General features: G+C 41.7%; 2 protein-coding genes across 11 annotated transcripts in view; one reads left to right on the top strand and one right to left on the bottom strand.

Annotated features, from left to right (window-relative positions):
- ILDR1 (immunoglobulin like domain containing receptor 1) overlaps positions 1 to 24,297 on the top strand; it is a 283,577-nt gene that overhangs the window by 17,714 nt on the left and 241,566 nt on the right. The gene's annotated exons all lie outside the window — the stretch shown is intronic.
- Positions 1 to 24,297, bottom strand: part of CASR (calcium sensing receptor) — an 89,354-nt gene that overhangs the window by 4,385 nt on the left and 60,672 nt on the right. For all 3 annotated transcript variants that reach the window (XM_019954497.2, XM_070796898.1, XM_070796956.1), the window contains exons 4-6: positions 19,658 to 20,542; positions 5,988 to 6,218; positions 252 to 375 (exon numbers count right to left, since the gene is read on the bottom strand). In XM_019954497.2, coding sequence (XP_019810056.2) covers positions 252 to 375; positions 5,988 to 6,218; positions 19,658 to 20,542 — 1,240 coding nt within the window. The remainder of the gene's footprint in view (positions 1 to 251; positions 376 to 5,987; positions 6,219 to 19,657; positions 20,543 to 24,297) is intronic.

The raw sequence follows: 24,297 nt of genomic DNA, 5'->3' as shown, positions 1-24,297 counted from the left end.
AGCAGCAGCATCAAAGTAAGAGAAAGATGTGCAACAGATGTGTTTGTAAACTTTTACGGTATTACAGAGATACCTAATATTCTGATTCTGTCCCCCTCAGTGTGCAGCCCAGTGTGATGCTCAGATTGCACCTTGTTAAATGAGAAACCGTGCTAAGCACCATCTCAGCCCAGCCCTTTCAGGGACTTTGCTGAGCCCAGGGCCCCACAGTGAAGGGAGCCCTGCATGCCCACCAGGGGTTGCTCCTTTACCTGTCTCGTCGCTGTACTCCCCATCAGGACATTCCACACACTCAAAGCAGCAGGTGGGCTCCCCCTCAATGATTCCTTTCCTGGTCCCTGCCAGGCAGTCTCGACTGCAGTTGGAGAAAGGCACCTGAGGGCGGAGATCACAACAGAGAGGGGCTGCAGCTGTGGGATCAGTCTTCCAGCTCCTCTGACACGTGTCAGAGGGAGGAGCTGGGCACTAGCACCAGTGTGGCAGGGTCAGGCCCAATCCAGGTGGAGGAAGGGCCAGTGGCCTGTGTTCCTATTATCTCTGAAGGGGACAAATGCCTATGGGAAAGTGCATGCACACACACACACACGCAAACACATCTCAGTGGAATTTGAGGAAGATTAATTGTTGTGAGTCTACACAGTAACAAAATCCTCCATAAATAGCCTTCCCTTCCATCCTCTACAAGTCCCAGAATAATATACTCCTCTTTCCACTTACTTCCTCCCCACCACATAGTCGTATCTGAGATGACCATCATCCTTGTTCACCACAAGCAAGTAATACTAAACTTTCAAGGAACAGAGCAATCTTATATTACACAAATTCTAGCAAAGATCAGGAAAATATATATATTCTTAAAGGAGCACCTTCCAACTAATTCTTGTAAGCCCAGTATAATAACCTTGATTCTAAAACAAGACAAGGACAGTATAAAGGCCCATCTCACTTATTAGGTTGTCTTCAGAAGTAGAGCTGAGTTGAGGATTTGTGTCCAAGTGATTTATAAGGAAAGTTCTCCCAAGGGAATCAGGAAGAGCATGGAGGAAGTAGGACATAGGAGGGAGGAGAATAAGCAAGGCTATGATCCTGAGCAAAGTCCCTCTCACTTCTGCCTGATCCCCCGGGGGAGCTCTGGATTGTAGGTTAGGCCCCAACGCTGTCCTGACCTGAAGAAAAGGGCTAGACCTTTCACACTTCCACAGCACTCAGAGCAGAAGGGAAATGTAAATTCCTAGGCTCTTCTGAGGCTCTCCTTTGCCTCTCTGAGCCTGTAGGCAAAATGGGTTCCATTAGCCTGCAGGCAGTCTCTGAAAAAGAATATGAAGTTCTGATTATTGGAAGTAAAAATGTATAGAAATCCTGGAGATACATGCGAAGGGTAAGGACTCTGAAAGGATCTGGAAAGAATACAACTACTTTCTACTACTTGAAAACAGGTGAAAGTACTAAAATAAACTCAAAGAGCATGAAAAACAAAATACACCATGATCATGCTGAGTTTCTGCCAGGAATGTAAGCAAGTTTAATATTAGAAATTCTGTGTCACTCACTGTAATAATAAATTAACACAGGTAAACATGATCATCAATGGATGAAAAAATATTTGATGACATTTAACACAAATTGGAGAAGGCAATGGCAACCCACTCCAGTGTTCTTGCCTGGAGAATCCCAGGGACAGAGGAGCCTAGTGGGCTGCCGTCTATGGGGTCGAGAAGAGTCGGACACGACTGAGCGACTTCACTTTCACTTTTCACTTTCATGCATTGGAGAAGGAAATGGCAACCCACTCCAGTGTTCTTGCCTGGAGAATCCCAGGGGTGGGGGGAGCCTGGTGGGCTGCCGTCTCTGGGGTCGCACAGAGTTGGACACGACTGAAGTGACTTAGCAGCAGCAGCAGAAGCAGCAGCAACACAAACTAGTGATAAAAAACTTAATGATGTTTGACAGAAAACAAAATTCTGTAAAGCAATGATCCTTCAATTACAAAATAAATAAATTTTTTAAAAATTAGAAAAAAACCTAGAGTAGGAAGAAATATCTTTACCTTGAAAAAACATCTCCAAATTGTTAGCATACACATCAATCCATATGACACAATATTATTCAATTTAAAATAAATAAGGGTGCTTATTTAAAATAAGGGTGTGTATGCCCAGCAGTGGGATTGCTGGGTCATAAGGCAGTTCTATTTCCAGTTTTTTAAGGAATCTCCACACTGTACACCTGTGGCAGATTCATGTTGATGTACGGCAAAACCAATATGATATTATAAAGTAATTAGCCTCCAATTAAAATAAATAAACTTAAAAAAAAGTAAAATAAGGGTGCTCAGTATCACCACTATTATTATATATTACACCAGAGTTCCTAGTTAGTGGAACAAGAAAAATATGGGCAAACAAATTGGAAAGGGCTAAAAAAAACTGTTATTTTTAATAATAATGCAGATAACATGCTTGTCCACATTAGAAATAATTGGAGAGCAGCCCCAGGCTAAAATGCCACAGACTGCCACTGTTAGCTGAGTTTCATTAGTTTTTCTTAAAAAAAAAAAAAAAAACAAAAAAACTTCACCTTTTGATGTATGCTATTGGTTGATTTCTAGCTTCTTAAATGATTGTTTTTGACGATTTTGCCCAATCTACCATTGCTTCACCATTCGGAAATCCTGCTTCCATCTCAATCTTTGATCATGCCAGGTAACTGAGTATTTATTAGGTATTTACTACCTAACAGTCTATGTGTATCAGAGACAGTAAATATATCATAAGAATGCAAAAAGCATACCTTTCTTGAATTAGGGAGCAAGTCTTCATTTTTGTAGCCCCAGTTACAAAGCCTTGAATAACCCTTGATACATGGTAGGGTTCATACTATTTTCAAAACATCTCTTTAAGAAGACTATCCCCCTTCCCACTACTTGCTTAAACTGGAGACATCTTACAAAGTTAAACACATGGAAAGCAGTAAAATAATTATCATTGTTTCCAGCAAAAACGAAATAACTGGCTTGACAAGGAATTTTAAAACACTTGAACAGATGATCAGCAATATTTTCTAATGAAAGAGGAATAGAAGTGGCAATACCAGATCTGATGATCACCGAGACTCTCAGGGCCCTGGTTTGAAGGAAGGAAAGGATAAGCTACATCTATGAACACTGTGAACCGTGAACTTTCTGATGTTCAAGCTGGTTTTAGAAAAGGCAGAGGAACCAGAGATCAAATTGCCAACATCCTCTGGATCATGGAAAAAGCAAGAGAGTTCCAGAAAAACATCTCTTTCTGCTTTACTGACTATGCCAAAGCCTTTGACTGTGTGGATCACAATAAACTGTGGAAAATTCTGAAAGAAATAGGAATACCAGATCACCTGATCTGCCTCTTGAGAAATTTGTATGCAGGTCAGGAAGCAACAGTTAGAACTGGACATGGAACAACAGACTGGTTCCAAATAGGAAAAGGAGTACATCAAGGCTGTATATTGTCACCCTGTTTATTTAACTTCTATGCAGAGTACATCATGAGAAACGCTGAGCTGGAAGAAGCACAAGCTGGAATCAAGATTGCCGGGAGAAATATCAATAACCTCAGATATGCGGATAACACCACCCTTATGGCAGAAAGTGAAGAGGAACTAAAAAGCCTCTTGATAAAGGTGAAAGAGGAGAGTGAAAAAGTTGGCTTAAAGCTCAACATTCAGAAAACGAAGATCATGGCACCCGGTCCCATCACTTCATGGGAAATAGATGGGGAAACAGTGGAAACAATGTCAGACTTTATTTTTCTGGGCTCCAAAATCACTACAGATGGTGACTGCAGCCATGAAATTAAAAGATGCTTACTTCTTGGAAGGAAAGTTATGACCAACCTAGATAGCATATTCAAAAGCAGAGACATTACTTTGCCAACAAAGGTTCGTCTAGTCAAGGCTATGGTTTTTCCTGTGATCGTGTATGGATGTGAGGGTTGGACTGTGAAGAAGACTGAGCGCCAAAGAATTGATGCTTTTGAACTGCGGTGTTGGAGAAGACTCTTGAGAGTCCCTTGGACTGCAAGGAGATCCAACCAGTCCATTCTGAAGGAGATCAGCCCTGGGATTTCTTTGGAAGGAATGATACTAAAGCTGAAACTCCAGTACTTTGGCCACCTCATGCGAAGCGTTGACTCATTGGAAAAGACTCTGATGCTGGGAGGGATTGGGGGCAGGAGGAGAAGGGGATGACAGAGGATGAGATGGCTGGATGGCATCACCGACTCAATGGACATGAGTCTGAGTGAACTCCGGGAGTTGGTGATGGACATGGAGGCCTGGCGTACTTCGATTCATAGGGTTGCAAAGAGTCAGACACGACTGAGCGACTGATCTGATCTGATGAACACTGTAATGTTTGCTGTTATTATGTGCTTGTAAATTCACTGCAAATTCTACTGGATCACGATATGTATTTCATACACTGCTGGTCCAACTTTGTTGACATTTTATTTAGGATGTGACCACATCTATGTTTATAGATTGGCCTATAATTGCTTTTTCTTGTACTGTTATTGCCTGTTTTTGATATTAAGATTATATTGGCCTTTTAAAATGAGTTTAGTAGCTTTCCTTCTTGGCTTCTGTTAGGCTGTGAGTGGCAAAAACCTCAAAATAACAAAATAACAATGGTTCAATCTACACCAATTAGAGACAACTGTGTGCATCAATGGAGGTAAAAGATAACCTGGATGAGTCAACAACAGCAGGGGACAGATAATAAATAACACAGCTGATCAATTTAGACTGTAGTCAATTGATACTTGTGATAATTTAGACAAGAGTATATTTAATGGACAGAGGAACATACCCTCTGGAATCCCCAAAGCTCTATTTGAAAAAGGGTCATGACATGTTTATAATTGAGAATTCATTCTCTGAGATAGAAACTATTAAGACTTGCATACTGTGGATGAGATTTGCTATCTATAGGAGAACTTCTTATAGGTAACTTATCCTTTAAATTGAGAAACAGTGAAATTGTAGTATCTCATCAGAAACCCATCAACCTATGAAGCATTTGGTAAAAAGATGAAGTTGAATTTTTGGTCATGTCATAAAAAGTGGTCCAGGATACCCAAAGGTGATAATAGAAAGTGTTAGTCCCTCAGTTGTGTCTGAATCTTTGTGACCCCATAGACTATAGCTCACCAGCCTCCTCTGTCCATGGGATTTTCCAGGCAAGAATACTGGAGTAGGCTGCCATTTCCTACTCCAATAATAGAAAGGCAAATGCAAAGAGAAATGTAGCAGTTCTCATCCAGGCTTTTTGGAAGAGTTAGAGAGGATGCCCGGTCCAGGGTTTGTTCCTACAGAGGATCTGGGTCCTTAGAATATACTGTATTCTAGGACACAATTATTGTAGAATGGTTATTATTTCAGCCTATCATGTATCTTTTCCTTAAGTGCATATTCACTGGGAGTAATGTGCCTCTGGTTATTAATCAGGCTTCTAGATGAAGTGATACCTCATGGAAGGAGGCCATGATCACAGTCACAAGCATCCTCCTATTTGCTACAGGTCTCCCATAGAAGGAGAATAAATTGTCCTTTTGATTTATAGGCCAGTCCTAAGCTATTTTGGGTAACAGGGAGCTACCTCTGTATGAATTGTCCATGCCCTGTCTTGAGTGATGCTTGTGTTTGCTTAAATATTTTGCTCTGGTTGGGGAAAGTTTTAGCCAAAGAAACTATTATTAGCCATGGAGTCAGATTTGTAAAGAATAAAATTGTTTCAATACAATAAGCATGGGGCTCTGGTTCTGAAAATTCTCTTTAGGACTCTAAACACTCATGGATTTCACAGGGAATCCTGACAACGCAGTTAGTGAATTGATGGAAGTGGACTCGTGATTCTGCAACTCCAGTGGCAAAACCCAAGGCCCTCCCAAAGCCCAGCACAGTTTCTTCCCGTGGTGGAGGCATCTAGCATCCTGATGGACAGCACATACCTCCCTTGAGAATCCACTCCACAGAATTTTTTCATCATTGATGAAGAGTCTCTCTCCTTTCTTGGCATAGACATTGTAATATCCAACTTCCTTAAACACTATGGAGCCGTCCTCTGGGGAGAGGTGCCAGTTGATGATGGAATAGTTCCCTGCCAGGTCTCCACATTCATCGAAAGTTACTTGCTCCCCCATATTGCTGGTAAAATTTAGGTGCCGCAGGTGTTTCAGGACCTAAAGAACAGAGATGAATACTCTTAACACAAACCACAAGGCTGCCACATACGGTTATGTAGGTTGCACAAGGACAGTAAGCTATCTTGTTTACAAAGTGCAAGGGACATGACTTGAGGAAGAGGCACCTTTTTGTAATTTATACTAAGGTACTTAGATGTGTTAGTGGCAGCCTTGGTAAGCCATGAGCTTTATTTGGTATGCGAATTGTGTCAGATGGTCCAAAAAGTTGTTTGGGTTTTTCATAAGATGTGACGGAAAAACCCCAATGAATTTTTTGGTCAACCCAACAACTGGGGTAGGAAACATTTTCTTGAAGTCAGAAAAGGAAAAGGAATACATCTTGCCATGGAACTGGCCAAATCAAGGCTTTTACAGGTGCAGCATCATCTGGTGGTGCCCAGGAGGGAAAGGGTTGTAAGCCAGAGCCATCCCTGGTGTCTTCTGAGATGGGCTTTGGAAAGAGTAAGTACTCTTACACTCTGCACCATCTTTCTCTAAGCTACTGCTTCTGTGGAAGTGTCCTGCTGCCAAAGTTCACAGAGAGAAGGGTGGAAGGAAGAAGGAAAGAAGGCTATGAGCGGAGCTTTGGCCATCACTGCTATAATCATGGCCAGTTATGGGGTGTTATGAGTCACAAAGCCCTTGTACAAAAAATTAATGATAATAATCACCAAACCTTACTAGTCATTTTATTACCTTTGAGGCACAATGCTGAATGCTTTATATTTGTTATCTAATCTTCACAACAAATAGTACTATTAACCCTCATTTTGGGACTTCCCCAGTGGCTCAGTGGTAAAGAATCTGCCTGCAAAGCAGGAGACACTGGTTCAATCCCTGGGTGGGGAATATCCCCTGGAGGAGGAAATGGCAACCCATGCCAGTATTCTTGCCTGGGAAATCCCAGGGACAGAGGAGCCTGGGGGGTGGTGGGGAGGGCTACAGTCCATAGGGTTGCAATGAGTCAGACACGACTGAGCATGCATACACTCCCATTTTACTGATGGAGAAACCGAGGAAACAGGAAGTAGCTAGGCCCGAGTACACAGCTAAGAAGTGCTGCCAAGCCTGCACTTGTATTGGCTCTGCTCCACTGCATCGTTAGGCTCCTGCCTCTGCTTCTTGTGCACCCCTGACTTGGGTCAAGAGGAAGCAGTGGGCACTCAGCAGCTTATCTTTCATGTGGGAACTGCCCAGGGCCAGGAGGTCACTGAGGCACCGAGAGAGAGTGATACATACACACAGTCCAGACGGGAGAGTAGGGGTGCTCACTTAACACTGTGCCTCGTGACTACAGGGCTTTCTCACTCTCTGGCTCTGAGTGCGTTTCCTCACCAGCAGGATGAGAGGGCTGGGCCCTAGAGACTGCAGGAATCTCCAAGTTCTAGTTTGAACTTCTCTCTGTTCTATGCTGTGGTGGCCCTAGGAATACATTAGAAGTACCTCTCCCATTTAGCATAACTTTTAAGGTACATGAAAAACCAGCATCCAATCTGACACCAAGAAAATCTGGGCCCTATTATCCACGTGTGTGATGAAGGAAGGGCAGCTTTCATCTTCTACTCCACTCTAGAGATGATACAGCTTTTAAAAAAAAAACAATTTATATCTGTATTTGACTGTATTTTAAAGCCAACATCTATTGTAAGGAAAATTAAATAAAGAAAAGGAGCCACCTGAACTTGCTCATAAACAGCCCTGGGGTGAGTGTGGGGACCGAGAATGTGGCTGGCCACATGTGCATAGAGACACAGCACCTGGGCGCCTCAGTCACCTGCTGTCTGTGTGGTGACCCCTTTAGTGCTCTCATTGCTGCCCTGGTGGAAGTTGGCTGCTCTGGTTTTTGTCCCAGGCTTGTGGGGGATGGGGATCCCTCACTCCTTACTGCCTGGTTCATTTGCTTTGCAACCAGAGCTGCTGAGTTATCCTCAAAAAATAAATAAATAAATAAAAGATGGAGAATGAATCCTACTAAGGATGTTCTCCCAAACCTTCCTCAATGATCACCAATCTTACATTTTCCCTTCATTTTTACTGAGCCCTTAAAGTAGTCCTCAGAGAGATGGTGCCACAGACATGCTTCTTTCCTATATTAGGTATCTCCAACTCTCCTCCCTTGGCCCCCTTGCTCTCAGGATGACTTGTACACAGTGAGGGTACATCCTTTTGTTTCTACTCAGATGTCCTGACACATCTCCTTCTCTCCGAGGAACATGCATTCCTTCTGCTCTATAAGACTGACCCCTCATGCAGCACTCAGAACCTCATTCTTCCCACCTACTCTGGAACTTTTCTGACATGACCAGCCCACCCTTCTCCATTCTATAACTATGCCTCTCCTACTTCCTAGTGGGGATCGTCCATGGTTTAGACGAAACGTGCTTCAAACTTCTCTAGGTACCTTCCAAAGCCTTTCATACTTTGGTCCCATGTATCTACCACTACCTGTCAGTGCAAATGTTTTATCCTTGTCATATCCTTTCCACATGTCATGCTAACTCTGTCTTTGCCCTGATCTGCATAAAAGGTAAGAAGAGTGACGAGAGAGGGGACTACTTCTTATTTACACTTCCTTTCTGCCAGGCATTGTACTAATGCTTTGCACACATCATCTCATCTGACCCTCATAACACATCTATGGATAGGGACTATTAATATCTTCATTTTATAGATGAGGAAACTGAGGCATGGAGAGGTCAAGAAACTCATTGAAGTCATAAGCTAGAAAGTTCTCCAGCTGTGATTTAAACTTGTGCTTTTCTGCTACACTCTCTAGACACCAGTATGAATTGTTGACAGCATGGATGGCAAGTATTTGTCAGAAATATTTCCTCATTAAATATATTTTTTAAAAACATCATTCTTGTTTGAAGAATACTTTAAAAGGCATATGCAACAGTAAAGATAGATTATTTAGCATACATTTTCTTTTGCCTATGCAAGTTTCAATTCCTTGGTTCTTATTTTCCAGACAATTAGCTCCTCCTCTACTTTTCTCAGTCTACAGCTTCTCTGCAAGAAACTCTCTGGGCAACAGTGGGTGAATTGGAAGGGGAACTGGAATAAGATCATTTCACAATTAAATGGTCATCTTCCACGTTAATCAGACTGGACAGAAAAGTGACTCAAAGATCATCACTGTCTATAATTATTCTGTATTGTTGTTGGCATAGGCTAGTGATTTCTAGCATATCCTACCTTAAAAGAAAAGGGAACCAATCAAAATCATTAAAAAAATTTTGATTAAAAAACTCATTGTAGGGGCTTCGCTGGTGGTCCAATGGCTAAGACTCTGTGCTCCCAATATTAAAAACTAAGTTATATGTCAATTAAAAACCCATTGTAAATTCAAGGTTATATTTTTATACTGTTAGAATCAATCAACAAACAAATATTTATAGAATATCTACTGTGTGATTTGAATTGGACTGTGGTAGTACAGGATGTCGGAGAAGGCAATGGCATCCCACTCCAGTACTCTTGCCTGGAAAATCCCATGGACTGAGGAGACTGGTGGGCTGCAGTCCATGGGGTAGCTAAGAGTCGGACATGACTGAGAGACTTCACTTTCACTTTTCACTTTCATGCCTTGGAGAGGGAAATGGCAACCCACTCCAGTGTTCTTGCCTGGAGAATCCCAGGGATGGGGGAGCCTGGTGGGCTGCCGTCTCTGGGGTCGCACAGAGCTGGACACGACTGAAGCGACTTAGCAGCCTCAGCAGCAGCAGTACAGGATGTAGTAATAAAGTCCTCAAGGAGTTTACATATGGATTAGAGTGATAAGATATAAGACATATTAGATGATAGAGCCAATAGTGCAAGATAAAATACAGTTAATGCCTAACTTATGGGAATCAACTCTGAGCACAGAGGAATTCAGGGGAGATGGACATTAAAAGGGGCTTAATGCAGGCTTGAGGCATGGGAGAAATTTGGGGTGGTAAAGGACAAAGGAAAGGAAGGTGTTAAAGACAGTGGGCACAACATGGGCAAACAAAGTATTATGGGGGCAGTGAAGAGACCAACTTCTCAAAATCTGTCTAAGTGTTAGAGAACAAGAGGAAATAAAGTTGACAGGCAAAGGGCAGTCAAGGCAAAGAGACTAGATTTCATATCAAGAGGCATAGGATCAGGTAATAACAAGTGTTGATATGAATGAAGAGAAATTAGAATCTTCCATACACTACTGGTGGGGATGTAAAACGAAGCGGCTACTTTTGAAAATAGTCTGGCACTTTCTCAAAAAGTTAAGCATAGAGTTTCCATACAACCCAGCAATTCCACTCTTACGTATATACCCAATAAAAATGAAAACATAATTCCACGCAATAACCATACGTGAATGTTCATAACAGCAACATTCATAATAACTAAAAAGTGGAAACAGCCTAATGCCGACCAATTAGATGAATGGGTAAATAAAATACAAGCAAATACTATTCAGCCATAAAAATAAAGTACTGATAGATGCTACAACATGGATGAATCTCGAAAACATGCTAAGTGAAAGAAGCCAGTTGCAAAAGACCACATATTTTGTGACTTCACTTATATGAATGTCCAGAAATGTCCAAATATACAGATACAGAAAGTGAATTTGTGGTAATTTAAGAATGGGGGGAATGAGGTGAGAGGGAGTGATAGCTAAAAGGTACACTGCTGCTGCTAAGTCGCTTCAGTCGTGTCCAACTCTGTGCGACCCCAGAGAGGGCAGCCCACCAGGCTCCCCCATCCCTGGGATTCTCCAGGCAAGAACACTGGAGTGGGTTGCCATTTCCTGCTCCAATGCATGAAAGTGAAAAGTGGAAAGTGAAGTCGATCAATCGTGTCCGACTCCTAGCGACCCCATGGGCTTCAGTCTACCAGGCTTCTCTGTCCATGGGATTTTCCAGGCAAGAGTACTGGAGTGGGCTGCCATTGCCTTCCCCAAAAGGTGTGAGGTTTATTTTTTTTTTTTAACTTTTTACTTTATATCACAGTATAGTCGATTAACAGCATTGTGATAGTTTAATGTGTATGGCAAAGTGATTCAGTTATACAAAGGAAATGGAAAATGAGATTTCTTTTTGATACAGTGAAATGTTCTAAAATTGATTGCAGTTATGTCTGCACAACTCAGTGAATATACTAAAAACTGCTGACTTGTACATTTTAATAGGTGAATTGTATGGTGTATGAATTATATCTCAATAAAATCTGTTTCAAAAAAGAAAGCAAGGAAAGAGATTTAAAATATACAAATATGACTTCGCTGGTGGAGCTGACATTCAGCAGCAGGTAGAGACCTTCATACCAAGATGACCTCCAGGATACTTGGTGCTGAGAGTTTACTAAGGAGAGCTGGTAACTCTAGCCTCAGACGGGACAAGAGATAAAAATGGGCAGAGGTAAGACTTAGTGCAAACATCTTATCCAGAAAAGAAAGCACCCTGGGACCTTTGTGGCTGGAAATTTATTTTGTTGTTGTTGTTGTTTGGTTGCTAGGTTGTGTCCAGCTTTTTACAACTCCATGGACTATAGCCTGCCAGCTTCCTTTGTCCATGGAATTTTCCAGGCAAGAATACTAGAGTGGGTCGCCATTTCCTACTCCAAGGAATCTTCCTGACCCCAGCATAATAGAATAGATATTAAATCAATACTGCTGGGTTTGTCAAATGGTGCCCCAAATGAGGTTTTCACTGACCTGAGGATAGATGAGAAAAATAAGGCCAATGTGATATTAAAGAGTAAATAGGCAGGAGGACCATAAAAATTAGGTTTTTTTAATAAGACTTTTACGGTTGGAACTTAAAACTATATATTAAAAAGCAAAATATTTAAAATTATACTGTGGGATTAAGGGCTAACACAATTTCTCCTTTTGAGGTATAAATGTAACCTAAGTTCTTGTTTCTGATTTAAAAAGATAAACAAACCTTCTGAAAGTGAAAGTGAAGTCGCTCAGTCGTGTCCAATTCTTTTCGACCCCATGGACTGTAGCCTACCACACTCCTCTTCTGTGGTCTTTTTAGAAAATTGCAGTTAAATATTATATTTTGCATGTTATGTTCTTGGTTATAGGCAAATTTAATTCTCAGTAACCGTTAAAAAATGGAGTAAACTGACTATAAAACCCCTACCACTTTCTTGAGGAAAAAGAAAGTTGGAATCACCATAGAGTAATAATGTTGGAGTGAAAGCTGGGAGTTGCCGGAAGAGAAGGGTAAGTCCCAGACCACAGCTGTTCCATATAAGAATGATGAAGGGATCAATCAACACCTAAAATGCAGGACAGAAGTCTCTTAATATAGTGAGTGCCAGAATTATTCACTTGTCTGCAATAAAGTAATTCACAGTAATTACATAATGCATGATCCTTTATTTTTTAATAAAAAGGCCAAATATATTAAAAAGTAGTTCATTATGCATAGGCAGTGTCTTAAGCACTGCATGCATATTGACTAATGTCATCTCATAACAAACTCGTAAGTTTCAGATAGAGGCTTCTATTTCTCAGGTGAGGAAAATGAGGCACAGGCACATTAAGTGACTACTCAAGGCCATGAAGCTGTTAGGTAGCAAATGGGATTTAAATCCAGTTAGTCTGGTGCTTGCACAGAATCAGACACGACTGAAGTGACTTAGCATGCATGCCTGCATTGGAGAAAGAAGTGGCAACCCACTCCAGTATTCTTACCTGGAGAATCCCAGGGACAGAGGAGCCTGGTGGGCTGCCATCTATGGGGTCACACAGAGTCGGACATGACTGAAGTGACTTAGCAGCAGCAGCAGTCTGGTGCTAGAGTCCGAACTCTCCGACATTACAATATATACTACCTATATAAGGGTGCTGTGTGCTGTGCTAAGTCGCTCAGTTGTGTCTGACTCTTTGTGACACCATGAACTGTAGCTCACCAGGCTCCTCTGTCCTTGGAATTCTCCAGGCAAGATTACTGGAGTAGGCTGCCATGCCCTCCTCACCTATAGAGGTATAGGAGTCAGATTAAATCGCCTAGCTATTAGGTTGTCTATCTCTAGCTACAACAGTGTGACTAATGTGAAATTTAGGTTGAGAAGATGGACATATTTTAAAATGGGATAGTAGAGACATGTATAATGCTGGTGGAGACACAAGAGGCAGTAACTGGAAGTGTTCCAAACTGAACGGCATTCAAATCTCCGTGCATGACCTGCCCTCCCTTGGAGACTTTCTGTTGTTTCCCCTATTTAATCAGCTTTATTGACATATAGTTTACGTAGGATAAAATGCACCCATTTTAAGTGTAGAGTTCTGAGTCTTGGTGAATATGTATGCCTGTGTAACTACCACTACTGTCACCCCAGAAGGCTTTCCTGATGTTCCTTTCAAGTCAACCTTCACCCCATTTGCAGCCCTGGGTCACTGCTGATTTGTTTTTTTTCTATCATTAGAGATAGAATATCATATAAATTGCACAAACAGTTTGTACTCTCTTTTTTTCAATATGGATTTTTTTCATGATGTTTTTGTTATTCATCTGTGTTGTTATATTTGCCTTTGCATTTGACATTTCCTTCAAGGAATAGATCCTTTCCATACATCGTACTGTGCTGTGCTTAGTCGCTCAGTCATGTCTGACTCTTTTCGACGCTATGGATGGTAGCCTGCCAGGCTCCGCCGCTGTCCATGCGGATTCTCCAGGCAAGAATACTTGAGTGGGTTGCCATGCCCTCCTCCAGAGGATCTTCCCAACCCAGGGATCAAACCAGGGTCTTCTGCATTGCAGGCGTATTCTTTACCATCTGAGCCACCAGGGAAGCCCTCCATACATCTTATCCATCCTTAAAGGTCCATTCAGATATCATTTACTTTCTCCTCACTTCAGATATCCTGACTTGCACAGTACTGTAGTGTTTCATCCTCATAGCAGGTATATAAGTAAGATAACATAAGTGTTGCATTTTTGTAGTCAAAACTTGCACCTTGTCCATTAATAATCAATTATCAGTTTATTAAGTCATGTCTTCAAGTCATCTCTTTAGGCATCTTTAATATTTCTTCTGGTATATTGACTTGCAAGTTAGGTACTTAAGCACCTGATTTTCTGGATCATATCAATAGCTTTTGTATCAGCAGAGGGAGAGATGGAAACCATTTCACCCTTAAACGCAATGATAGGGAATCTTTACTGTCAATTCTTTTTATTTTATTTTTTTTAAGTCTTCTGGTGTGGGCCATGTTTAAAGTCTTAACTGAATTTGTTACAATATGACTTCTGTTTTTTTCATGTTTTGGTTTTTTGGCCAAGAGGCATGTGGGATCTTAGTTCCCTGACCAGGGATTGAACTCACACCCTGTGCCCTGGAAGGCAAAGTCTCAACCACTGGACCACCAGGGAAGTCCCTGATAGGGAATCTTTAAAGTGATAATCACTGACCCACAAAAAGGCAAATAAGTTAAAAAATAATTTAGATATTTCCCCCAGAGAAAACACTCTTCTTTTAGAATTTTATTTTATTTTTTAATTTTTATTTTCTTTTTGGCCAAGCCATGCAGCTTGTGGGATTTTAGTTCTCTGACCAAGGATTGAACCCTAGCCCTCAGCAGTGAAAGTGTGGAGTCCTAACCACGGAACTGTTGGGGAATCCCCACACAGACACACTTTTTTTTTTTTGAGAATTTTAAAAGAAGGAACTAATAGTTCCATTAAAAAATGAAATACAAATTTTACTTGAGATTATAATTCTGTGTAATATGCTTCTAAATTATTTTATCTGGGGAGAAATATGAGAAAGAGGGCTTCCCTGATGGCTTAGCAGGTAAAGAATCTGCCTGCAATGCAGGAGACACAGGAGATATAGGTTCAATCCTTGGGTTGGAAGAAAAAGAAAAAAAAAAACTGAAGGAAAGACTTAAACATAGAAGATAATATATAGACAGAAACTGACAGAGTCAAAAAGAAAACTAAATGCCAAGAAAGGCATCCTAGAAGAAGGACCATGCATCACTTATTATGTATTATTATGTATCGTCTATTGTGTGTATTATCATGCATTATCTAGTATGTGGTAATATTTCCATCTTGTGGCCTTTTGGGGTATTTCCTCTTAAGGATTTTAAAGTCAAATTATTGTTCATTATAAGCATAAATGGGAATCACCTCTTGGTATGTACTCTAAAGTTCAATTGAATTAAGCCAAAGACTAGAAACTAGACTTTCCAGCATGTACATATGACATAACTTCTTAGCACAGAGGGAAAATGGGATGGACTGCATGAAGCCCTCTGTTCACAAAAACGAGGGACAGCTCACATAGAGAAGAAGAATCTATTGCTTCATGGCCACTTCCTGTGCTGAATGTAAGGAAATCCAGGAACAATTCCTTTCTCTAACCTCAGTCATGTTTTCTTATTTCCCCTCTACTGCCTCTGGCTCTTACCTCAATTCATCCCCTCCCTCCCAGACCCCAGTGGTACCAGCAATTCCTAGAAAGATGAATTCCATTTGACTCTTGTTATCACCACCATTCTTTCATCATGCATACCTTTATTGGGGCTGTGTTACTCGGCTTATGGGATCTTATTTCCCCAACCAGGAATTGAACCCGGGCCCCCACAGTGAAAGTATCCACTCCTAACCACTGGACCACCAGGGAATTCCCATGCATGCCTATTTTTGACTAGTAAGTGGCTGGTATAAGGTGGGAGAAAGCAGGAACCGTGCCTTGTGCACAATCATCCTGAAAGAAGGAAGCAGGTGGTTCCTTACCTATTTATGTACATGATGTTCCATTCAAATTTGATTATTAAATCAAATTTAATATGCTCATTCAATCAGAGTTTAGACTGTCCTGGGAATGTGACCCAAGCTCATCCAATCAGCGTCTAGAATATCCTGGCCAGAGTCATTGATTCAAGGCTGGGTTGTTGGGTTGAATAATTGTCTGCAAAGGACTCTCTCTATGTTGTGTTGTCAGGTCAAATCAACTAGATTGCTATTCATTCATTCATTTTTTTCTACACATATTCAGGTGTCAGAGGTTCTAGACCCAGTGCTGAACAATACAGACATAGTTCCTGCTTTTATGAAGCTCAGAGAACAGCAGAGGAGTCAGAGGGAAGAGAAAGCTGAGGAGTTGTGAGAGGAGGCCTTGGGGGTGTCTGTGGAGGTCAGGAGGGAATTGTATGCTGGGTGCTGTTACCTGTTAGTGTTACTTTAAAGGCATATGACTTGACTGATAAATTTTATGGGGAGAAAAGATCAACAAAAGAAGAAAATTGTGATTGACCTTATTTAACTAGGGCTCCTCTTCCCTGGTGGCTCAGAGGTTAAAGCGTCTGCCTGCAATGCGGGAGACCTGGTTTCGATCCCTGGGTTGGGAAGATCCCCTGGAGAAGGAAATGGCAACCCACTCCAGTAGTCTTGCCTGGAGAATCCCATGAACGGAGGAGCCTGGTGGGCTACAGTTCACACGGTCGCAAAGAGTTGAACATGACTGAGCGACTTTACTTTCACTTATTTAACCAGAAGTTTTGTTGATAAGAATCTATTTTGGTCAATTGAGGAGCTGTAGAAGATTAAATTGGGTCTATATAAATGGTAAAAGTGAAGAAGAAAGAATGGTCAGAAAGTGTGTGTGTGTGTGGTGGTGGTGAGGGGTATAACTAGAATAGACTTCCAGAAGAAAGAGAATTTTGAAAAAAAGTTAAAAGTTCATGGTGGACAATGACAGAGGAGACAAATATTGACAGCTCTTCAGGTACAAGTACTATGCCCAAAACTAGTAAGTGCTTTGCGGGGAGGTATGAGGCAGATTGGCTTAGAAGAGAATTGAGAGAAGGTGGGGGTGGAATTCCAGGATTAGACTGTATAGATTGTACAGGTGATATGTTTCCATGCAGGTGTTAATAATGAGAGTGAATAATTGTTGGTCCATCTCCTGACAGACCGAGACATGGCGAAGATCTTAAATTGCAGAACGCCCACCCAACCACTGGGTTCCTGAGGCTTAAAGGAGACTTTACAGCAAGCACACAGGACACTTTGCCCAATGCCCACATGTTGCTCCTCCCCAGAGCACTGACCCTATTTTCCTGTCTCCTCTCCTGGATTGTACCAGACCTCATGTGAACCAGGAGGACATATACTTACCTGTCCTAGGGTCAGCTGAGGTGTCTGTGTAGTGGCTACTCTTTATTTTTGCCACTTAGCTTTTCTTTCCTCCTCCTTTTGCTAATAGCATTCTGATTGCCCTTTGGGGATCCAACTCCCCTCTTATGCTCAGTCTAAGTAGTTTGGGAGAACTCCATTCCTAACTTCATGAATGGACTTGTGATCTCAAGCTGTCTAACCAGTGTGGTTTCTAGGACTTTTCCAAGAAATCCTGGGAAGTAAGGGTAACCTAGCAGTAAGGATTTTATGAGCCTGAAGCTGCTGCAGAGGTGGAAAACTGCTAACCCCAAGGGATAAGGAACAAAGAGATGAAGAGAGAGTCTAGTTTTACTTGGAGTCTTTCTGAGATTTTCAGTATCGTGAGATATTAATAATGTTTATGGTTTTGTTTAAGCCAGTTGGTTTGAATTTTCCACTGCATGAAACTGAAAGTCGCACTCTTGACTATAGCTTGATTCTTTTTTTTTCTCATATGTCTGTTTCAGCCTTGAACATCCAGATTTGACTTCCTTGTCTGGGAAAAGCGTCATTTAACAGCAGACCTGTCAAACTACCCACTGGAAGCCTCTTTCCCCTTCAATCCCACCCTGGGATTTTTCTTTAGGGTTTTTTTTTTTTAACCCATAGGCTTCTCAGGAAGGAAAGGAAGAAGGAGAAGGAGACATGAAAGGGAAGAGAGAAAGACACTAGTATTTACTAAAAGATGGTCTATTCTTCTTTCTTGAAACTCCACTCCTTAATATCATGGTTTCTAAAGTCTTTTTTTTTTTTTTTTAAGTGTGTTTTTTTTCAAGTGTGTTTTTATTTTTTATTTATTTTATTTTATTTATTTATTTTTTATCTAAAGTCTTTTTGATCTTTGACCTTCATTAGAGCTCCTTTTTCTTTGTCAGGCAGTGTGTGGGGTGCAATGTGAGGAAGGAAACGTTCAGTCCCTCATAACATTTAGCCAACAGTGATGTCTGAGTGAGACTTTTCATACACGAGGGCTGAGAACCTGTAGGTCCTCCTGGCTCATTCTACCAGCCTAGACAGTCACTCCTTATTCTATGAGAATTGCTAAAGTGACGGACATAGGATGTACACCCTTTGTTTCTTGGCAACTTTTCCCACGGGTTTGAGGTGGTTGGGTTCTGTATGTAAAGCTATTTTCATTATCAATTTTTACCCAGTTTATTGATTAATTTGAGGCATGTTGGACTCCTACTTAAAACAATCACCACCTGTTCAGAGTTTGAAAATTTACTAATTGCTTTCACATAGATCATCTCATTTCCTTTTCCAAAAAACTTGGGTGGAAAGTAGGCTGGGTATTACGGTCATTTTACAGATGAAGAGACTGACTTAGAGCGGTGTCTTTCCTGAGATGATGCAGACAGTAAAAGGGAGAACCATAGCTGAAGCTAGATGCTGAGTCATTCGACCCATATTCAGGGTTCCACACTCTCCCCTCACTACCCTCTCATCATGAACTCTGATAGTTTAGTCTATCAGAGGAAAATACAAAGAGAGCGTAAAACATGGTCTGACTGAAAAATCAAAGTACATATGCAAGACATGAATGGCTTCATGGGATATGTCAGGTCAGACTCTGATCTTCAGAAGCTCTATGAAATAAAAGAAGATTATGTCTCTCCTGTGTATAATTCAAAAATACAAAACAAGTCTAAAGAGTAGAGGTTCCACTGAAGTTTGGATTATTTTTTATGATAACTACTTCAGGGCTTCTTTTTGAAATATCCAGCATCTTTTTAAGAAGAGTTTTTTTTTTTTTTTTTCTTCTGTGCCCTTGATTTACTTGTGTCCTAAGCTTAGTTGACTTTCTTGGGGTCCAACACATTATATTGTGAGTAATATAAAGGCAAAAGAGGTGGCTGAACATAGTGACACTAATTTTATGGTTTTATGCCCCTTAGCATATGGGATATAATAGGTACTCAAGAAATATTTGTTGTCTACAAGGGAACAATATCTTTAATTTAAGCACTATAAAGACACTCCGCCCAGTACTAAATCTGTCCTGGGATATTTAAAGATATTTAGGGACCATACTCCAGGTATTTTGAACCACTAGCCTAACAAATAGCTGAGCTCAAGGCTTGAAACAGAGAATCAAATTAAATTACTGTCAGTTTTCAGAAGTCAGTTGCCCAGATGTTTGAAAAGGATATTTGACTCCAAGGCTACATCTAGTGACCTCATTCAGGTATTGACTTTTTGAGGTAACCACTTTAATCTGTCTTGCTTGGATCAGTCCAACTCTGCTTATTACACAGTGAACTGCTATCTAAGAGAAGGAGGTACCTGCCAAGCTTCAACCTTCTTGATATCTGCGCAGGAACCGTTGGTGAAGAGCCCTCTCCCAGGTATGCAGGTGTATATATCTTGTAGGGCATGAGCAATGGAGTAGACGGCTAAGTAGACGTTGTAGGATATCCGTAAATGTGTATAATCCATGTAAGGAGTCTCGACACTGCTGATGTTCTCCTCCCCAGTGCACAGAGGTCGGAAGGCAGTGGGACTGTTGCTTAACCTGGCACCTCCTTCTTCGTGACCTCTCAGGAAGGTGTCCACCGGTAATGGGCCTTTAGCACCCTCTTGCAGGTGGCAGTTAAATGTTTCTTCCCAAAACTCCTTGGCAAAACCATTGTGGACAGACTTCCTGGGGTGGACTTTCTGCAGGAATTCCCGGAAGCCTGGGATCTGCCCAGCTTTCAAACCAAACCCAATGGTGCCTCCGACCACATGGAAATACTCGGGCATAGCAATCAGGGAAGAGCTGGCCCAGGCCTCGCTGGCCAGCCAGATCCTGCCTGTGATATTGCGCCGGACGATCTCTTTGATGAGGGGTTCCAGGTCTGGGCCGCTGGAGAAGACGACAATGACTTTGGCGGTGGAATTCTGGATCACCTCCACCACCTGCTGGATCTTTTCCTCATCAGAGTATTGGGAGATGAGCTCGCTGAAGTCGATGCAGATGTCCCTCTCCTCAGCTTCCTCTCGAAACTTCTCGATCCCTGGCCGGCCATAGTCATCGTCAGCTGCAATTGTGCCCACCCAGTTCCAGCGGAAGTACTCGATGATGTCAGCCATGGCCGTGGCCTGGTGTTCATCATTGGGTATGGTGCGGAGGAAGGACTTGAATTGATTCTTGTTGCTGAGGAGTCTGCTGGAGGAGGCATAGCTGACCTGGAGAGAATACAGATTGAATGAGTGAGGGAAGTGCCAGGTGGACCACAAGGTGGTGTGGAGGAGAATCTTTGAGCATTCACTGATCTAATACATCAGACATGCTGGCCATGCTGGCCACTGCAGACAGAATAAAAGCGTGAGGACAACCAGAATCTGTTCCTCTCCAGTGTGAGCACTCAAGCACCTGCCAGTCTATCAAGGAGCATTCTAATTTCTAGTAGGTGATCCTTCACATTGCTCCCTTCAAAATGGGTCTGGAACTTGCCAGGTAGTCTAGTGGTTGGGAATCCACCTGCCAATGCAGGGACAGGGGTTCGATCCTCGGCTAGGAAAGATTCCACGTGCCCTGCCTGGGGCAACTAAGCCCCTGAGCCACAACTACTGAACCCGGGCTCTAGAGTTCTTGAAGATGCAACTCCTGAAGCCTGCACACCCAAGAGCAAGTGTTCTGCAACAAGAGAAGCCACCATAATGAGAAAACCACGCACCACAACTGGAGAAAACCTGTGTGCAGGAACAAAAACCCACCATAGACAAAATAAATTAAAAAAAAAAAGGATCTGGCTATAAAGTCAACTCAGCAACCATAGGATCTGCTTATCCTGTATGCACTGTTCCATAATTTTTCCTTTCTCTGTGCTTCTTCATTGGTTACAATAGCTCCATGTACATATCTTCTGTCTGTGGGGTCCACACTCTCATTTGAATATTTTAGCTTCCCCTTTACTATAATGAAGACTTTGTCCGTGACTCACTTCTGGAAGGAGTCAGGTTCCCTTTGGATTATGAACCTAAGGCTCTTTAGAGGAGCCCCAGGGGTTTCCCTTTCTTATCTGCCTAGTTTCTCTCTTCTAGTCTCCAGCTATTCCCTCTCTTTCTTCCCCTATCTTCCCACCTACTCTACCCCTACAGTACTTTAGACAAAAGTACCCACAATTGCAGTCATTTCTAAGAAGTGCTTATCATTTAGGCTCAATTAGCCATTTAGGTTTATTAGGCTCAATTCCCCTTCATCACAATACCAATGAGGCGCATGACCAAATATAGTCAGAAAAACATCCTTTCCTGTCCTGGCTTCTCAGTGAGCTCAACCACCACTGAGAGCCCTTTCCTCTGCAGTTTCAGGTGGTGGTCGAGGCCGCTTGACAGACTTTTTAAAAAAAATATTTATTTATTTATTTGGCTGTACTGGCACACAGGATCTTCAGTCTTTAGTTTTGGCATGTGGGATCTAGTTCCTCGATCAGGGATCAAACCCGAGCCCCCTGCATTGGGAGCTTAGACTCTTAGCCACTGGACCACCAGGGAGGTCCCTTGACAGGCTTTTGATGCGGGTCTCCAAAACTTGGAGAGGCTGAAAAACACCCTGGAGAAGCTGTCTTGATGTATTTCCACTTTCTAGGACATAGCCAGTTCTATATTTGAGCATGGGAGTGGGTCACCAACAACTGAAAGCCAAGAGCTTTGGTGGTAAAAGATCTTTGCCTAAAGGGGTATCCAAATACCATGTAAAGCATTCATTAGTGCAGAGCTTCCAATTTCTTTTCACCTTATGGCAAGGTGGGGTGAATGGAGGAGAGTGACCAGCTCTGACCACCCTAGACCCCACCCACCATCCCAGACCCAGAGAGGATTAGTGTCTTAGCTCATCTGCAGCACCCTTGGGTATTCTGGCTCATCAGTGAGGAAGTTCCAAGTTACTGGACCATTTCTTCTGAAGGACAAAGCATTTTTTACACTAAATGGAACTTCTCAGAAATGAGGGAATGGTAAGAGCTTTGATTTTGGGAATTATAATGTGAAAGTGACACTTTTTTCTTTCACTGAAACAACCTCCTTCCTGTTCTACTATGAGATCTCATCAGGCAGGTAGTTAGATTAATTGTTGAGATGCTATTGTTTTTAGAGAGCTCCATTTGCAGATTCAAGTGACAGAAAAGTCTATTCAGGCCTTTTGTAAATTCATTCATTATTGTTCACTTCTTGATCTTCTTTTGAAAAATGGGCCAAAAGGGTTTCAAAGATTTAAAAATGACAAACAAACATATCCTTCATGGATATGTTTCTTTTAAAGAATGCATTTACAATATTTGTCTACTTTTAGAAAGGCAAACTATAAAAGTGGGGATAAATACCACTTCATTACCCACTCCTCCCCCCAAAAAGCCCCTTAAAAACACACAAAACTTTTTTGTTGTAAGAGGGAAGAGTCTCATGAATGATTCAGAAAACTTCTAACCACAACTTTTTTCCAGCCAGCCCACTTGTTCCAGCCACTTGGTGGCGTGAGTGGCATTAGAAATACAACTGGGGCCTCTGTAATGGCACCCCACTCCAGTACTCTTGCCTGGAAAATCCCGTGGACGGAGGAGCCTGGTGGGCTGCAGTCCATGGGGTTGCTAAGAGTCGGGCATGACTGAGCGACTTCGTTTTCACTTTTCACTTTCATGCATTGGGGAAGGAAATGGCAACCCACTCCAGTGTTCTTGCCTGGAGAATCCCAGGGACGGGGGAGCCTAGTGGGCTGCTGTCTACAGGGTTGCACAGAGTCAGACGTGACTGAAGCGACTTAGCAGCAGCAGCAGTCCTCACCTTGCAGGGCAGTGGTTCCCAGTTCTGCTGTGTGTTAAACTCCTCTAGAGAGCTTTCAGAACTTCTGATGCCCAGGCCGCATCTCACGTTAATTAAACAAGGATCTCTGGTGGGTGAGTCCTAGTCATCAGTATGTTTAAACCTCTTGAAGTGATTCCAACATGCAGCCATGACAGAGAACTGGGGCCACAGATATACTTACATTGGTTTGACTGATAATCATTATGGTTTCCTCAACACTTTTAAAATTCAAGTTCAACTTAACTTGATCTTTCATCCAAACCACAGTGAATTAAAACCCTCCCCTTCATGTTCTTTATTTACTTGATGGCAATTACATCTTACATCTGTTGACCATGACAACTTGCTTTAACTGTGTTTTAAAGTATTACGGCACAATATGCCAAATATAAAGATGCATATTTGCATCTTGCCCAACACATTTACTGTTGCGGGCTTTGTTAGATCATTTTGGCACAAAGATTACAGAGCCAGGGTTTCCCCATGGGAAACACCTTTAATTCCCTGAAGTAAGGATTTGGGAAATGATGACAAGACTTTGTCAGTTGCCATGTATATAAAAAGGGATAATGGCTATCACCAAGGAAATGGAAACCTTCCAGCCTAGAAATGTCAATTAGCAAAGGTACTCTTGCAAATTTTAAATACTAGATGTTGAAGAAAATAATTTAAAGTGTGATTTATAATTACATTTAAAAATTGATATCAGAGATGCAACCCAGTTGGGCTGATTCTCCCATCCACGGACATTTAGGTTGTTTCCAATTTTTCACTATTATAAAATGATGTCACAGACCTATAAATATTAACACGAAAAAAGGTTTGCTCTATAGACTTAATGGGAAAAAAATCAGGTCACAAAATGGCATTTAGAGTTTGCTGTCTTTTTTTGGTGAAAAAAAACATGCAACTTCGAACAAATATTTATTAAAGCAGTGAATTGTTAGTATCTGAAAGTGTAGACATCTATTTCCCTATCTAGGCTGAGCTCTTGCACAGTAGACACTGCTTATTCATATACATTGTACAAGTACTTGTTGAATGAAACAGGATATTTTCCAGTTCTAGAATGTGCAAGATAATGATTAAGTTCCGGCGAGAAAATATGCTCTACTTTCCTCTGAGCTAAACTTTCAGCC

The sequence above is a fragment of the Bos indicus genome, chromosome 1, assembly GCF_029378745.1.
Source record: "Bos indicus isolate NIAB-ARS_2022 breed Sahiwal x Tharparkar chromosome 1, NIAB-ARS_B.indTharparkar_mat_pri_1.0, whole genome shotgun sequence".
Taxonomy (NCBI): domain Eukaryota; kingdom Metazoa; phylum Chordata; class Mammalia; order Artiodactyla; family Bovidae; genus Bos; species Bos indicus.
The sequence above is the reverse complement of the archived record's forward strand: the minus strand, read 5'-3'. Positions and strand labels throughout refer to the sequence as shown.